This window comes from Zosterops lateralis (assembly GCF_965231275.1).
Source record: "Zosterops lateralis genome assembly, chromosome: Z".
Classification (NCBI taxonomy): domain Eukaryota; kingdom Metazoa; phylum Chordata; class Aves; order Passeriformes; family Zosteropidae; genus Zosterops; species Zosterops lateralis.
In genome coordinates, this window is record NC_139800.1 from 21,332,014 (window position 1) to 21,349,085 (window position 17,072).

General features: G+C 51.4%; 1 protein-coding gene across 2 annotated transcripts; it reads left to right on the plus strand.

The window, feature by feature from the left end:
• Positions 1-564: 564 nt before the first annotated feature.
• On the plus strand, positions 565-17,035 carry PIGO (phosphatidylinositol glycan anchor biosynthesis class O). Of its 2 annotated transcripts, none has more exons than XM_083883923.1 (11): positions 565-592; positions 981-1,474; positions 3,387-3,530; positions 4,361-4,484; positions 5,475-5,634; positions 6,793-6,966; positions 8,860-10,429; positions 10,951-11,154; positions 11,425-11,627; positions 12,400-12,470; positions 13,055-17,035. In XM_083883923.1, exons 2-11 carry the CDS (start codon positions 982-984, stop codon positions 13,173-13,175), a joined length of 3,264 nt encoding a protein of 1,087 aa, XP_083740049.1. In that variant the 5' UTR covers positions 565-592; position 981; the 3' UTR covers positions 13,176-17,035. The 2 variants fall into 2 exon arrangements, with proteins under 2 accessions (XP_083740049.1, XP_083740050.1); XM_083883924.1 differs by having other exon boundaries at positions 11,023-11,154.
• The last annotated feature ends 37 nt before the right edge of the window (positions 17,036-17,072 follow it).

A 17,072-nucleotide genomic window follows, 5' to 3' on the forward strand; every position in this document is an offset into this window, starting at 1 on the left:
GGGATCTCTCATGGACATGCAGTGACATACACAAGCAAAAAATCAGATATTACGAAAAAATTATTCTTGGGAAGCTGTGGGTGTTCCATCTCTGGAAGTGTTCAAGGTCAGGTTGGATGAGGCTCTGAGCAACCTGGTCAAGTTGAAGCTGTCCCTGCCCACAGCAAGGGGCTTGGAACTAGATGATCTTCAACGTGGCTTTCCAACCCAAACCATTTTATAATTCTGTGAATTTAGGGACCCAACTCCTACGAAGGATGCCTTTCCCAGTGCATCACCTTTCTGTTAATCTGAGCTGCTCTCAACATCCCCTCTGTCAGCTCCCAGAAGCTGCCCCTACAGTGCGTGACTATGCGTTCTCTCCTCACGTCGCTCGCCACAGAGCAGGGAGCGCTTCTGTCGATTAATTCATTGATTGATTAAAACAACACTGTGGCTGTTAGGAGTGTGCCTGGCCTGAAGGGAGGCGCGCTGGGGCCTCCCGGCCGCCAGGAGGCGCTGCCGCCGCGCGCCGCCCCCCCCGTGGTGCCGCTCTAGCGCCGCCGTCGCCACGCGCGGCGCTTCCGGGACTGGCGGGCGCCGGGAGCCGCAGGTGGGACGGGGCGGGAGCGGGGTCCGGGGGAGCAAAAAGGGGCTTTGAAGGGCTGTGAGGGACCGGGAAGCGGGAGGGGAAGCTGGTACGCGGGGCACGCAAGGTTGGCGCGGGTGTGAGGTGGCGGACCGGGAGTCGAGGGTGCAGGCGAGGGGCTGGGGCTGTGTGAAGGGGAATGGGCAGCTGGGAGGGAGCAGGACTCGGCGGGAAGGGGATACAGGGAGGTGCGTGGGGCAGTTGCCAGGACACGGAACGGGGCTAAGTAAAGACAGGTCAGGCTGATGCGGGTTACTGCGGGACAAGTGGGTGTGAGAGGTGTTGGGCCAGGGATGGGTAGGGAGCGGTGCCTGCCCAGCTGGGGGTTGAGCCTGCCTGTCCTTTCCTCTAGGATGCAGCGGTGGCCAGTGGTGCTTTTCCTGGCCTGGGTTTGCTTTCTCTTTTTTGCTGGTATCGGGCTCTTCATGAGTGGCTTCCTGCTCACCCGGATCGAGCTTGCCAGCAGCAGTTCTTGCTCAGACCCGCTCGTGCCTCCACCTTGGGAGAGGCAGAGCCTCCCGCCAGGCTCCTGCTGGGCTCCCCAACGCTTTTCCAAGGCCGTGCTCGTCATCATCGACGCTCTCCATTTTGAGTTCGCCCGCTTTGACCCCGCCAAGACCAGTCCACTGCCCTATGAGAACAAGCTGGGTGTCCTGCACCAGCTAGCCACGGCCCAGCCCCGCCATGCCCGGCTCTACCGCTTCCGAGCTGACCCCCCCACGGCCACCATGCAGCGCATCAAGGGCCTCACCACCGGCTCGCTGCCCACCTTCATCGACGTGGGCAGCAACTTTGCCTCCTACGCCATCCAGGAGGATAACCTGCTGGCACAGCTGGTGCAGAACGGTGAGTTCCTGGCTGTTAGCTCAGGCAGGGCGGAATCAGGCTAGATATAAAAAAAGCAGTTTTTCACAGGCATAGGAATAGGTTGCCCAGGGAGATGGTAGTCTCCATCCCTGGAGGTGCTTAAGAGGCTTCTGGATCTCGTGCTGGGTGGTGTGGTTTAGAGTTTATAGTGGGGAGGGGATGATTGGATTGGACAGTTTTGAAGGTCTCTTTCAACTTAGATGATTCTGTGACTGGGGCCGTTTAGCCTGGAGAAGAGAAGGTTATTTAGAGACCTTATAGCAGCCTTCTGGTACTTGAAGGGAGCCTATGGGGAAGCCAGAAATGAGTTCTTTGTCAGGAACCGTAGCGATAAAATAAGGAGCAATGGGTAAAAATTGACAGAGGAGAAGTTTAAGTTAGCTATTAAGAAGAAATTCTTTACTATGAGGGTGGTGAGACACTGGAACGGGATCCCCAGGGAGCTTGTGCATGTGCCATCCCTGGCAGTGTTTGAGGCCAGGTTGAATAAAGTCATGAGCAATGTGGTCTAGTGGGAATTGTCTCTGCTTGTGGGAAGGGATTTGGAACTGGATGATCTTTAAGGTCCCTTCCAACCTCTTAACATTCTGTGATTCTATGACTCTGTGTAGGCAGGGCAGCAGTTCCGTGGGACAGGGCACGTGCAAACCTCTGCTCAATTTAACTTGTATTCAAAACCTTGATTACTTTCTCTCTGGGAAGGGCACTGCTTACAATAGATCCACCCTGTGAGCCGATTCTTTTGCCCTGCTTAACGACAGTTACCTAAGGTGGGGTTGTCATGCAGGCCGGGCAGGGTGTCTCCAATTCGGTTGGGAGTAAGAAGTGGCTCTGACCATGGCTTCACCTTCATCATCTTCAAAGATGATGAGAAAACAGGTGAAAGTGGCTGCAGTGATAGTGTTTGTCCCAAGGTCACCCCCAGGAATGACTGTAGGAAGCCAAGGGCAGTCCGTCCTGTGATCTGAGGCACGTGACAGGGGAGGAGCCAGGTGTGCCAGGTGTGCTGTGGGGGTGTCCCTCAGGCAGCCAGCCTGCCTGGACAGCTGCCTGCAGCCATGAGGCAACAACCTCATCCCATTTTCGTTGTAGTTTGGTGCTTAGTGCAGCTGAAAAGGGCTTGTTTTGGTGAGATCATGTAGTAGAGGGAGGGGACAGGCCACTGTGGTTTGTTACCCAGAGAAGCTTCCTCCCAAGGCTCAGAGTGGGCTAATGTAACATGACTTTGAGTGAGCAAGGTGAGCAAATGCAGTAAATCATCTGAAGCAAAGTGCACCAGTTGATCCTGTGCCACAGTAGCAGTCTCAGAGAAAAGGGTTCCTGCTCCCAGGCTGAAGAGGCTCTGTGGAAGCAAGCTGGCAGGCAGGGCAAGGAGGGCAAGGGTAGAGGGAAGTATTAGTGCTTTTGTCTTCTCTTTTCCTTGTCTGGAACACCATCACCATTGTGTTTAAAAGCCAGAACTCAGGACTCACATCTTCTATTCCATCGCCTGCTGCCTTGCATTTTGCAGTGGGGTCATAGGCCTCGGGTGAGGCTTTGTCTGCTTCATGCTGCACCCCATGCACCCACTTGTGTTGTGGTGGCTCACGAGTCTTTCTGCAGGGGTGACATGTCAAGTCAGCAATCAGTCCTGAGGTTATGCAGTGGGTTTGGTGTGGGGGCACTCATGGGCTTACGGATACTCGTGGGCTGGTATTCAAAGTCCCTGTATTCAAAGTCAATTACAGACAGATGGTCTTTTTCTTAGTGAAAATTTTAGTTTTGTTTTTGAGTTGGAGAGGAACCATTGTTCCAGACCCTGACCTGGGTCTGCCCAGGCTCTTTGGATGATTGTTATGGTAATGACTCAGGAGGGCTCCACCTCTCATGGGTTTCTTTCTCTCTGGCTCAGGAAGGAGAGTGGTCTTCATGGGTGATGATACCTGGGAAGGACTCTTCCCAAAGAAGTTTTTCCGCTCGTATTTCTTCCCTTCTTTTAATGTGAAGGATCTTCACACGGTGGATGATGGGATCCTGCAGCATCTCTATCCAACTGGTAAGCAGCTGTTTCACCAGGGCTTGGGTAAACCTTGGCCTAATGTGGGAGTCCTACTGCGAATTTAAGGTAGGGCTAAAGGGTTTTTTCTGTTACAAAGTAGCTCTGGGCAGTTACACACTGCTGCCCAAGGATTACAGTGCTCTAGCTGGATTTCCACAGAGCCAGTTCTTGGAGCCCACAGACCATTTCTGTAGGTACCTTTCCTTTGTCTAGGACAAAATTCAGGTTTTTGGGATGAAGTTAGACTTCTGCATTTGTCTTACAAAATACACTGGCAGGATGCAGGAGGAGCAGCTTAACTTTGACATGTGGCTGCCTAGGCAGGCACACAATGCTCTGGGGAAAACACACGTTAGGAGGCTGAGACACAGCACTGCTCTCAGCAAAGCATTGTTGCTTCCTAGTCATGGGAAGAAGATGAAGCATGTAATCAGTTTGTGAATTTTAGGTGATTTCCACCTCCCTGAGATCCTGGGACCAAGGGAAATGCACTTTCATTCTTCTGTGTATGAATCTATGCAAATCACGGTTGCAGTGGCCTTTCACTTGAGTGACATTGTACTGTTCCCCTCCTGAGGGATGGGAAAAAAAACAGGGATCCTGGGATGTTTACCAGGGTTTGAGGTCCCTGTGCCATTGCACCCAGAAACCGCTGGCCAAGAGTATGCCTCACTTAAAACCTGCATCAGTTTTCTCAAGAGCTGGCAAGTGACAGTGGCAGGAGGGAAAGAAACAGTAATATCCAGAGGCAACCAGGGAATTCTGGCAGGAGAATCCAGGCTTAGAATTCTGGGGCTGTGCGTGCTGAGTTTGCTTTTGTTCTGCAGTGGACAGTGGTGAATGGGATGTGCTGATTGCTCACTTCCTTGGTGTGGACCACTGTGGGCACAAACACGGACCCGACCATCCCGAGATGGCAAAGAAGCTCACCCAGATGAATGAGATGCTCAGGTGATCAGTGTGGTGCTGAGGGGTTGCTAGGTGGCCTCTTCCTTCAGCCAGGCTGGTGGGATCTTCCCAGGGAACTGACAGATGTGTAGGGCAACAAGGAATGCTTACTGAGCCTATTAACATGGAAAACAGCTTTGGCCAGCAGCAGCCGGAGCCCCAGCTATGGGCAGTATTGCTTGCATAGATGCATGTTGAGAGGTTTGATTTCATAAGTAAAGCTGCCTTCAGGTCTTGGTTCTCTACCAAACCATGAGATGATAATGCAGCTGCAGTACAACCGAGCCTCACTCTTTCCAACTTTAACATGGAGATTGTCCCACTGAGGTGTGGCTAGTGTTTGAGAAGCAGATGGAGGACCCTGGCTAGGGAATGAGTGCTGCTGCATTTACCATGCAGAACCATGAACTGCAGCTTTGAGTCAGAGGGCAGGATGGGATCCAGAAATTTCAGTCATGCAGATGTGTCTCAGTCCAAAATGCTGCAGCTTTTGATTCTTAGGACTGCTTTAAGTTTTGCTGCTAGAAGGAGTTGGTAACTTTCCCTGCTGTATCTGAGAGCATGTACTGTGTCACACCTACTGCATCCTTCAGGGACTAATCCCTGCTTTTTTCCTTTGAAGTGGGAGATGGCTCACATAACATGATATATGACCCAAATAGAAGCAGCCTAAAGTTTTGTTTTTGTCAGGAACCTTTCTTCTGAATTCCATTTTGTCAAGATCCCTGAAGGCACTGTTTGCTGGGGACCCAAGCAAGATTGATGCACTCTGTCTTAGGATTCTGAACTTTCAGTTTGGCTTTAGAGCAACAATTTAAAACACCTCGGTCTCTGGCTTGTTACAGTTCTGCATCAGCATTTAGTTTTGCTCATATCCTTTTGTGGGCTTCACCTCTGTGGTGCAGGCAGCCTTGCTGGGCAGATGTCCTCTCCCACCTAGGCTAGTGGGACCCTTGCCCAGGGCGGAGTTGACCATCCTTATCTTGATGACAGGTCCTTGGTGGATCACCTGGGGAATGACACTCTTCTTCTAGTGGCTGGGGACCATGGCATGACAGAAACTGGAGACCATGGTGGCGACAGCGAGAAGGAAGTCAACGCAGCACTGTTTGTGTACAGCAGGACACCCCTGTTTGGCAGTGGCCCTCCAGAGGTGAGAAGCTGACTCTTAGCTATCCCTGCCTGAGTTGGTGCTTGAAAACTGCATCCTGGTATTATAGAGAGTAACAGTTGGACTGGGATTTTTTAGATTGAGAGGGATGGGGATTCTGTCATAGAATCATGCAATAAGCTGAGTTGGAAGGGATGCATCAGGATCATCAAGTCCAACTCCTGGCCCTGCACAGGATACCTCAAGAGTCACACCATGTTCCTAAGAACATTGTCCAAGCACATCTTGAACTCTTGGGCTTGGTGCTGTGACCATTTCCCTGAGGAGCCTGTTACAGTGCCTGACCTTCTTCTGGGTGAAGAACCTTTTCCTACTATCCAGCCTAAACCTCCTTGACACAACTTCAGGCCATTCCCTCAGATCCTGTTACTGTTTACCACAGAGAAGAAACCTGACCCTCTTGTTCCCCTCATTAGGATGTTGAAGACCACCAGGAGGTCTTCCCTCAGTCTCCTCTTCTCCAGGCTGAACAGACCAAATGACCTCAGATGCTTCTCACACGGCTTCCCCTCCAGACCCTTCATCAACCTCCTGGCTGTCATTTGGATGCTTCCTAATAGCTTAATGTCTTTCTTTTGGTGCCTAAAACTGCCCCCAGCACTTGAAGCCACTCTAGTGCAGAGCGGAGCAGGACAATCCCCTCCCTTGCCTGGCTGGCCATGCTGGGCCTGATGCCCCCAAGACGGGGTTGGCCCTCCTGGCTGCCAGGGCACTGCTGAGTCACATTCACCTTGTCATCAACCAGGACTTCCAGGTCTCTTTCCTCAGTGCTGCTTTCCAGACTTCTCACCTTGATTTAGAAGAGTGAGGGGTCTGTCACCTTGTCTTGAGAGAGCAGTGGAAGGGCTGACACAGGATGCAAAGGACTGAAGTGTTTGGAAGGCATGTTCAGGTCACTACAGCTGTGAGGCACGCTAGTGTGGGGCCAGGTGAGCTATTGGACAGCCAATGCCTTCCCCATCAACCTACAGCTCCCAGCAGGCATGCTTCTCACCACAGAACCCTTAGGAAAAGCAGAGCCATGCCTCTGCCTGGATTGACCTTTGAACAGAAATGTCTTCCCCACTGTCCTCTCACATGAGTGAAAAGCTGCATTACTGTGTTCTCTCTGAATTTCTTATTCCTCCCCTGTCTCTCCAGGAGCCTGAGACCATTCCCCAAGTGAACCTGGTGCCCACTGTGGCCCTGCTGCTGGGGGTGCCCATCCCCTACAGTAATATTGGGGAGGTGATGGCCGATATGTTCGCTGGGGACGGTGACACTGTGTCTGCAGCCTTGCAGCAGCTCTCAGTCTATCACATCAATGCCAAACAGGTACGGTCTGTGGTAGGCATCCCATTTGACTAGAGGGGAGAAGGAATGGGTTTTTAAGTACAAACCTCTTTGTTAGGTGGAGGTGAGATGGTGACATGGTATTGTCTTCACGGGGAACTTACTTAGAAGCATTACATCTTCGAAATGTTTGCTCCAGTAAAAGACAGCACCATTTTTCCTAAAGAGAAATGATGTTCTAGTTCAGTCTTGTGGTACGGAAAATACTGTCAGGGAAGGTGGAGGGTGGTTGGACCCAGATGGTCAGAAGTGGATTAAGTGATAGAGGACACTGGTTCCTCAAGTTTGAAGATGACCAGAGGCTAGTGTTGTGATTGGATCTGAAAGTAAAAGTGGAGATTTTGATCCTGCTTCAGTTTTGAAGAAGGAAACAGTGTTAACAAAAAAACTTGTGGATTAGTGGAAGAAGGAAAACAGAAATGAAAGACCAAATCAAAAAAATAACCATGTAACAGATAATACTAAGGTAGGATACTGAAGGAGCAGTTTACACAAAGTGCAACAAAATACAGAACCTCAGGAGGAGATTGACAAAATTTGAATGAGAGTCTCTACCCCAGGTGTAAAAAAAGCCTAGGCAGGGGAGCAGGCTAAATGAGAGCCTCTGTAGATGACATGGGGGCCATCTGCTGTGGCTCTGGTCATGCTACAGAGCCAGATTAGCCACAAGCATTGCAAGGCATGTGTCTCAGCTAAGGGCCAGTCTGCCTTTGGGGGACTCTGTATTGCTGGGAGCACAGGAATAACTCCTCCAGTGCTCAACCAACTCCTTAGAGTGCCAGCTGGACACCAGTGGTGCAAGCCAGTGAGGAGCTGGAGAGAATGATTGCTGATGGAAAGACAGAAATACTCAGCTCTGTAATTATAGAGCAGCAGAGTGCTCTGACATTTAAAGATCATACTGTATGTTAGTGTCCATTAATCACTGAGGATATCAATCATGATTTGTTAGGAATTAGCATTATCAAGTTGTGTCTGTTTAAATATTTGCACTCATTGTTTGAGGAGGTTTCCAACTCGATAACAGTGGTGTTGAAGAAGCCATGGCATTCCAGGGAGGCCTGTGAGAGAGCCAGTGCATGTGTCTGCCATCTGTGGGCAGAGGCAGACTGATTCTGACTGTACTTTGAGGCAAATGGAAGATGTGTAAAGTTACAGGTACATTTCAGGACCGCAGCAGATCTACACTGCTAAGTAGATGGATGTGTGTGCAGGTATTCTACCCTGCTAATGCCCCTGTAAGATTTCTTTTATGACTTTGGGATCATATCTGCCTCTGTTCATGTCCTCCTGAAGTAGAAAGCAAAAAGAATGAGCTTTCCTTAAGCTATGGTGCAGTGTATTAATGTGCTAGCATTGAAGAAAGGGAAGCAGTTTGGTTTCATTCACTATAAATTTTTTAATGTTGTGTTTTTCCTTAGACAAAACTGCAAAACTCAACAGTTTGAGTTGAGATGCTCCAACTCAAACTGTTGGAGGTGCAGATTAACAAAGTGAATGGAGTGCAAATTAACAAATCATTAATAGTAATGGCTTGACCTTCTGGTGGACATTTGCCTTATTGCTGCCAAAGACTATAAAAGCCCTCAGTGATACAGAGGGTTAGCAGAGGTGTAGCTGCAGGAGTCATTGTGGCTGTCGCTATGGATGCATCACTTGAGAGGGATGTCAGCTTGGCAGAAAGATTGAGTTTCCTGATGATAGCATCCTGGATTTGTGTGACCAGCCCTGGGTGATGTAGGTTGGGACAGGCCTGCACTGGCAGGGTTTGGTAAACTGGAGTTGTTTCCATTATGAAGGGGCAGCATGAAGCAGTGAATCCCATTCCCAGTTTTCCCAGTGCTGCTGTCTCATCCTGCGTCTTCTCTCCTGCAGGTGGATCGCTTCCTGCAGTCCTACTCGCTGGTGGCTCAGGACCTGCCAGCAGAGCAACTCCAGCACTTGCAGGAGCTCTTCTCCAGTGCTGTGGAGGAGCACACCCAGCTCCTGACCCAGGTGCAGGGAACGATGGTGCCTCCAGAGCTCGAGCCAAGGCTGGGAAGCCTCATCAGTCGCTTCCAGCACTACTTGCGGGAGGCACGGGCTGTGTGCACCCAGTCCTGGGCCCGCTTCCACCCCCCACGTATGGTGGGGGGCTGCATCCTTATTGCTTCCTCCTGCTTGCTCTGCTACATGGCCTCAGAGCTGGCCATGTCCTCACAATCTTTTTGTCGCAGCTGCCTCCTGTACCCGCTCTTCTGGGGCCCTGTGGGGGCTGCTGTACTATGGCTCGTCCATGTTTTCACCCAGGAGGGGCTGGATCTGCTCCTGGTGTCATCATGGGCAGCCGCTGTTTCTCAGCTGGGTTTTTTCTGGCACTGGTGGGGCCAGCATCTCAAGAGAGCCCGTTTGACAGGCAGTCAGCCACCCCTGGCCAGTGGTGGCCTGAGGCAGAGGCTGCGAGCATGGCTGGGGCTGGCCTTCCCCATGGGCATTCTGTTCTTCCGCTGTGGAGCTATGTTCTCTGACAGCTTTGTTGTGGCTGAGGCACGGGTGACCCCATTCCTGCTGGCCTCGCTGGTCATGTTGCTAGTAGGGAAGCTCCACTGGGATGGTCGCCTGACTGTGCCAGAAGGTCCCAAGCAGCAGCTCCTTGGTTTTTCTTCTTACCGGAGAGAGATCTGGTACCTGCTGTGCCTCGTGGCCATGCTCCTGGTCTGCGTGCGCCTCTCCAGTTTCTTCCACCAGTGCCGTGAAGAAATCCCTCAGTGCCGGCCCTCTGTTTTCCTCTCCCCACTTGCCAGCCTGAGAAACACACGGGCCAAGAACCTCTTCTACCTCCTGTGCGTTGCCTTGCTGGCTGGGCTGGTGTATGCAGTGCAGAGCTGGCTAAGGCACTACGGCAACCTGAACAGTTCGGGCCCCCTCGTGCTCTTTGTGCGCTGGGGTTTCCCACTAGTGGTCCTCTGCATTGCCTGCTACTGGGCTGTTGCCTCCAGTGCTGATGACTCTCTTGGCAAGCTGCAGGAGCTCGTGCAGGTTGCAGTTGTTGTCTTTCCCAGGGCTGTCTATGGACTAGCATCTGTGGGACTGCTGCTCCTGCTGTGCAATCCCATGACGGTGTTTGCAAAGGACACACGGGAGTCGGCAGGATCCATCGTCACTCCCTACCTGGGGGTCCCTGGCTCTGAAGTCGACTTCCTCCACGTCATTCCTCAGATCTACAAGAGGATGCAGGAGTCTCAGAAGAGCCGGCTGGAGCGGGGTAGCTGCAGGGCCACTATTGCAGCGTACGGGCTGGGCAGTGTGTACTCAGCAGCCCTGGTCATAGCCCTCACCCTTCTGGGCTTCCTCTTGATGCTTCTGCACAGCGAGCGGCTGAGCATTGCCTTCCTGCTCCTCTTCGTGGAGGCCTTTGTGCTGCTGCACATCCACACATGTGCCAGAGGCCTTGCCGGAGATGCTGGTGAGTCTGGGCTCAGTAGAACAATCTAGATGTGTGACCTGGGCCTCACCTGCAGTGACCTTAATTGCCTTAATTCCAGTGGGAGAAGCAGGATCTAGTTTCTAGTCTTAGGAAATAGTGGTGCACTGATGGTCAGGATACTCTTAGCTTTTTTAGAGCTGCTTAAATCCTCTAGTAGAAGAAAAATGCATGCAGAAGGGATGTGAATGTGGGAGGAGGAGTGTCTTGGGTCAGGTAAAGAAGAACAGGTAAACCTGTTCTTCCCAGGGTGTGGTCACCAAACCCCACTGGTGCTGACAGAATGCAGTAGCAAGGCTACTGGCACCAGCAGAGGGAACAAGGCTGGCCCCTTGCCGTATCTGTGGGCAGGCGCTGGACTGTTTCCTGTCTCTTAAAAGAGTCAACATGGAAAGGGACCTGGAAAAAAAGGTCACTAGGCTTTTTTTGACCATGGATCTATTGTGTTCCTTGATGCTGATATCCCCACCCCCTGCCTCTGTTTTTGTCTTTTATTCTTCTAGAGCCGTTTTCAGTGCCATGGTACGCAGTCATCTCCTGGCTCCTTGCTGCTTCACAGTTCTTCTATTCCACAGGCCACCAGCCTATTTTCCCAGCCATCCACTGGAATGCAGCCTTTGTTGGCTTTCACCTTGACCACAACACAAACCTCCTACCTGCTGTCCTGGTGGGCGCAAACACCTTTGCCTCCCACATTCTCTTTGCAGGTAAATCAATTTCTTCCGGGCTGTGGAGCCCAAGCAGACACAGCTCACTGCAGTGCCTTGCCTGGGGCTCTGCAAGTTGAGCATGGGGCAGTACAGGCTCCAGCACCAGCTGAGCAACAGCATCCTCGCTGTTCCCCTTGTGGGGCCACAGCAGCCTGGCCTGGAGCTGGGGCATATGCTTCCTGCACATCCAGGGCAGGATGGTAGAGCCCAGACTGCTTCTCACCTCCTGGGCTCTGATAACTTCATATGCCTTTATCCTTGAGGTAGTTGGCTGCCCGCTGCTCCTGCTATGGCCCTTTGTGTGTGAGATGTCCAACTCACAGAGGAAGAAGCTCAAGAAGGAGTCCCGGGAGGAGCTGCAGGAGGTGGAGGAGCACATGATGGAAATGAGGCTGCGAGAGTCTCCAGAGGAGTTCTCCACTGCTCTGTTGCGGCTGGGATTGAAGTACCTCTTTGTCCTTGGGGCACAGGTACGTGCAGAGGCAGGGCAGCTCTGGGAAGGGCTTTCTAGGAGGAAATTGGTGTGCTGTGATAAGTGTGGGGCACTCTGATGAGAGAAAGGGGTCAGCCAAGACACAGACAGGCCCAGGGGTGGAGTGTCTGGTTGCAGGTGGAAGAGCAACTTTTTTCTTTTGCTCTGTGCTTTGGGAAGAGCTGCAGCATGAAAGCTGCCGTACAGATTAGGATGCTTTTCATACCCATATGCCCAGAGTGGGAATGTCTGCTCAGGAGCTGCAGGTTTGTAATCCTACTCCTGTCTTCCTTAGCATTCTTGTCTCACACTGGCTCTGGTTTTCATATGTGCTGAGATGATACAGGGGGCTAAACACCAGAAATTTTAATCTTGTGAAAGAAGTGAATAGTTTTCTGGGATTTATCTCTTCAAATCATTCTCCTGTGTTGTCAGATCAGAGACAGTGCAAGAGAAGGGGCAAGCCCTTCAGCAGGAGAGTAACAGTGCTCCTCTCAGTGAAATAGTAGGTCAGATTAGCCATAGTGTGAGATTCCCCTGTGCTGCCGCAGCTTGGCCCCACAAGGGTCTGCTTGTACCCCAAGCTACTTGTGTTTCCTCACTTGAAGACATGGAAGAGAGTCCTTTTTAGGATGCTCATTCCTGATGTGTGCTGTGCCAGCCTCTCAGGCATGTGCAGTTTAGTACCACCTTCAGATGTGAACCTAGTGCCCAGGAGGTCTCTCTAGAGTATGTAAACTGTAACTTGTTTTTCCTGATCTTCCCCACAGCTTCTGGCCTGTGTTTGTGCAGCTATGATCCTCAGGAGACACCTCATGGTCTGGAAGGTCTTTGCCCCAAAGTAAGTCCCAGGAGTTGCTCTCATGCTGGGTTAAGTCATATCCCTGACTAGAGTTCACAGACAAATGTTGGAAGAGACCCTGTGATTGATCTTCTGACTCATTACCTAGTAGTGGTTGTAGGAATGTCCCTAACTAATTTCTGCTTGAAATTCAGAGGCTAGACTTGAGCTAGAACCTAGAAGTTTCTCCTTATCATAATATCCAAGGACACACAGAGCCCACCTGGAAACTGAGAATGTTGTAGTCAGAGAGCCAAAGGTAAGGATACCAGGCCAGAAGTGATAAACCCAGAAACAGTGAACCAGCGAATCTTTGAACTAGTTGGTGTGAAGGGTGGCCTCAGCCTCTGAGGGGTTCACAATCCCACCTGTATCAACAGGTCCTGCGTGTCCTCTAAACCAGACGACTGTTTGGCTTATAGGTTTCAGGCAGCAGCTTCTGGGGAGTGAATGTAATTCAGGTTTAGAATGAGGGGTGCTACCAGCCTCTCATTGTCAGGAAAATCAGTGAGCTGGAGGGTAGCAGTCTGTCTTTGTAGTCATGCTGGCTGTTGTACCCTTAACTGCATCTGTTGTGCCTGCAGGTTCCTCTTTGAGTCACTGGGCTTTGTGGTGAGCAGCATTTGCCTCTTGCTGGGGATCTCCCTGGTGATGCGTGTGGACTGTGCCGTCAGCTCCTGGTTCAGCCAGCTTCAGCTGAGGTAGCCTTGGAGACGTGAGGAGCCCGACCTGCTCGTTGGCCGAGGCTGGGGTTGTCTCCTTGCCTCCCTCGGGCTGGGAGGGAGACACGAGCCACCAGCAAATGAGTGCCTGCCAACAGCAGTCAGGGATTATCCCCAGCTCCCTGCGGCTGTGCTGAACAAAAGGACTGGAGCCAACTGTTCCTGGCTCATGGGGATGGTGTTTCTCAGCAAGAAAGGTCAGAGCTCTTGCTGGGCCTTTGCTGGCAGCAGGAGGACTCTGCTGCAGGAGCCCAAGAAGCAAGAGTCTTGAAGTGCTGGAGAAACACCAAAGGGAGTCTTGCTGCTACTTTCCTGGCACCTGCCACAATGTGCAGCTGATAGGCTTCAGTGGCCAGCAAGGTGTCACCTTGACTGTGCAAAGACTTACGGGATGGGGCCTGCTGAGGAGGTTGGAAGGGGAGAGAATGTCCCACAGCCACCACTTGTTTTCACGTGCTCCATTTTCATGCTGGAATCACACTGTACATGGTTCCATGCAGATGGTTCCTGGAGCCTTGGTGGCAGCTACTCCTCTGTAAAGTCAGTCACTTGGTCTGTAGTGAGGCCTCCCTTGCCCTACACTCAATTCCACTTCCGCGATTGTCCTCAGCCCTGTGAAGTGCAGTGGGGAGCACTCTGGGCTGCTTCGTACAGCAAGCTTAGCTTGGGCCAGTGGTAGCAGGGACAACTGTGTGCTTGACCAAGAAATCCTCCACTTCCCAATCTGTCAGGGTCCCTGTGAGCTGAGTGGTAGCAGCCAAGGTTCTTGATATCTTCCTGGGTGTGTGCTGCTGGATGCTGGCTGTTGACTGTGAACAGTTAAGATGCAGGAGGATATAGTGACTGAATATGGGCTCACACCCACAACTGGGCCTGGCCAGCAGGAAAGGGGAATGTGGAGCAGCTGTCCCAGCTGCAGGAGTAGCCTTGGTGTGAGCACCAGAGCCTGAAAACAATGACTTGAAAGCATGGAGGAGGCACCAATTCCTTTGGGAAGTGGTTTAACTTACTGTTGTCTGTGTGTGTGCTGTGGACCAGATGCAGTCCATCACATCCATGACCCCATGTTTGGGGCTTGTCTCCCTCTTAGTCTTGGCATTCTCTGTGAGACTTCATGCCACAAGTAAGCTATGCCAAACATGCCCTTGACTGCTCACAGTCAGGAGACATGGTGTTTCTTTATGGGCACAGGTGCCTGGCCACATCCCAGCTCACTTCCTCCTGCAGTTTCCATTGGAGCTGGGATTCCTTACTGCCCTGAACCACTATGTGGCATTACTTGGTGCTATGAAAGTTTTTCCTGCTTTCCTCTCTGGAAAGAGCCAAGGACTGCTTACCTGCGATTTTTGCAATGATATTTGCCTGAATCCATTAATTTTTAACTCAAGCACCATGACTGCCCCTGTTTGAGTTCCTTATTGCAGACTGTTGGCATAACTCCAGGCTCTTCCTTTCTGCCCTGCAGAGTCCCAGGGAAAATCTCTCTCATTATTTCATTTCTTGCCCTTTTTCCCAAGTGCCCAGTTGCTGTGGCTCTTGAGGGCAGGTGGAATTTTGTATTTTACCCTGCAAAATGCCTGCTCAGGTGTTCAGACGCAATTCCAGGGAGGCTTGAACTGTTCTAATATTAGCTTTCAATTGTCTGGCCTGCTCCTGATCTGCTGGCTATGCTCTGCTACCCTCAGCCTCTCATATCCTCTGCTCTGTGGTCCTGCTCAGTTTCATCTGACACAACCAGGGACTGGTTTGTAGCTGTCATCACACACCAGTGGATGCATGACACCAGTGCTAGGACAAGGAAGGGGTAGTGGCAAACAGGGAAGCTGGAAGCTACAGGAATGCATCAGCCCACAACTAAAATGGGCATAGTCAGTCACACCCTTAAAAATAGGTAATTTGCTGAAAGCTGTCTCCCTGGTGTCCATGTGCTTCTGGAGGAATGAGGGTGCATCAATACGGGGAGAGGAATGAGATGGAGGTAGCAGTTACCCAGTAAAATTTCAATTAATACGAGGTTAATCTGGATAACACATGTTGCTAAACCCCAAGGCTGGAGCTCAAATTGGTCCTTTTGTAACCTCATAACCTGGTCAGGAGTTTTCTGCCTTCCTGTATTTGTGCTGGCAGAAGTCCCTGTGGCCACTGATAGTATAGGACTGGCCCCTGATGTCCGCACAGCTGCCACCCAGGCCCCTTGGCTTCCATCTCTGGGACTTGTTCCTCTTTTCACTGGTCACTCCAGTGCAGTTCCCATGGCCACTGTTGATGGTTGGAGCACTCACATGCGCCTTGGGCATCCTCTCCTCACCCCTCCATGCCACCCCTCTTCCATGAGTGGGCTATCAGTTCTGGGAAACCAGGAGAGCAGAGGGAACAGCAGAGCTGTAGCATCATCAAAGTTATCTTGCCAGAGACTAAACAAAACTTGCAGTAGAAGAGCTGCAAGTACATCCTTGTCACTGCAGAGATGCCATGGAGGGCTGGCTGCTCGGACACAGCAGACTGCTACACCAAAGATTTCAAATTCACAAAGATGAGTTTTCCAAGGGCTGGAGACATTCTTGCTTCTTTTCATTGACTGTTGCAGTCCTTGTCAGCCTTCCTCGGCTGCTCTCAAGCTGATTATTTGCCTGCCATTCTTCTGAGTGTGCTGGGGATTACAGAGTTAATGCCAGTCTAGGGCCTGGCAGCCCTGGAAGCAGATCATGCTGCTGATGCTAGAGCAGACAGGGCAGTGTTTGCTGATTTAAAACTCCAGGAGGGGATTGCTTCCTAGTCCAAACCAAGGCTCTTTGGGAACTCTGGTGTGCTGGGGAGTAAGTTTTGCCCCACATCCCTCCAAAGAGATTGTCATAGGGCCCCGCTTGGCTCTCCTGCACTCCACAATCTTTCTGCAGTTTGGGCTTTGCAAGTGTTGTGCATGTGTTTCTTGGCAGGGGAGAGCCATTGGGAAATTTCCCTGGCTCAGGCCCATGGTGTGTCCCATGGTCCTGGCACAGAAATAAATTCAATTGTGTCTCTTTTTTGCTGCCTAGAAAATAGTGACCAAAAACTGCAGCCACTGAAGAGTTGTGAGTGTTGGGTGCACCTGCAGCTTTGGTCTGTGGAGCTAACATGGATCCCAAGGAGTGGCACTATTTTGGGGAGCCCAGGGCTCACTCCAGCTGTGTTCCTGCAGCCATTCCTCTGTCCCATCTCTCTCTGTTTTTCCCTTGACTCTTCAGGCTGCTTTTTTATGCCAAGGCACAGTCCCAGTCTTGGTGTGCATGTCCCCCTTTCCCCTCAGGAAGCAGCAGTGCCAGTGTGTGGGGAACGGGCCTGGGGAGCCCTGCTCTCTCCTCTGAGCCCTGACTCAGTGCACCACCTGGCTTGGGGAAAGATTGTTATTTTATTTTTTATTAACCTCTTTGTACCTCAGTCCCTCATTTGGGGAAAAAAAAAAAAAAAGGGGATGGACCCAGTTGTGGAAAGCAACCTGGGAGCTCTGCATGCAGCATGGTGCTACACTTTCCTGGATATCTATGTATTTGGCTGTCAGTGCTTTCATTCACATCCAGCAGCTACACCTGGAAGGTGGAAGCAATGCTCAAATCTCTGTTGAGAAGCAGAGCCCTTTTCCTTTCAAAAAACCCTCGAAAGCAGGCAAGTTGGCTGTGCTCATTCACCTGGCACCCTGGGTACAGCACGACCAATCCCAGGAGGCAGCCAGGGAGGGGTCGCGCCGTTACTAAATTGCATTATTAATTAATTAATCGGGAGAGGGGTTAAGCATGTGTGATTTGCTGTCCGAGGGTGGCACGGGGCTCTGGGCAGCTGTGAAAATGATGTCTGCAAATAAAATGATGAGAGCCAAGGAGAACTACGTCGTCTCCTTCTTCCA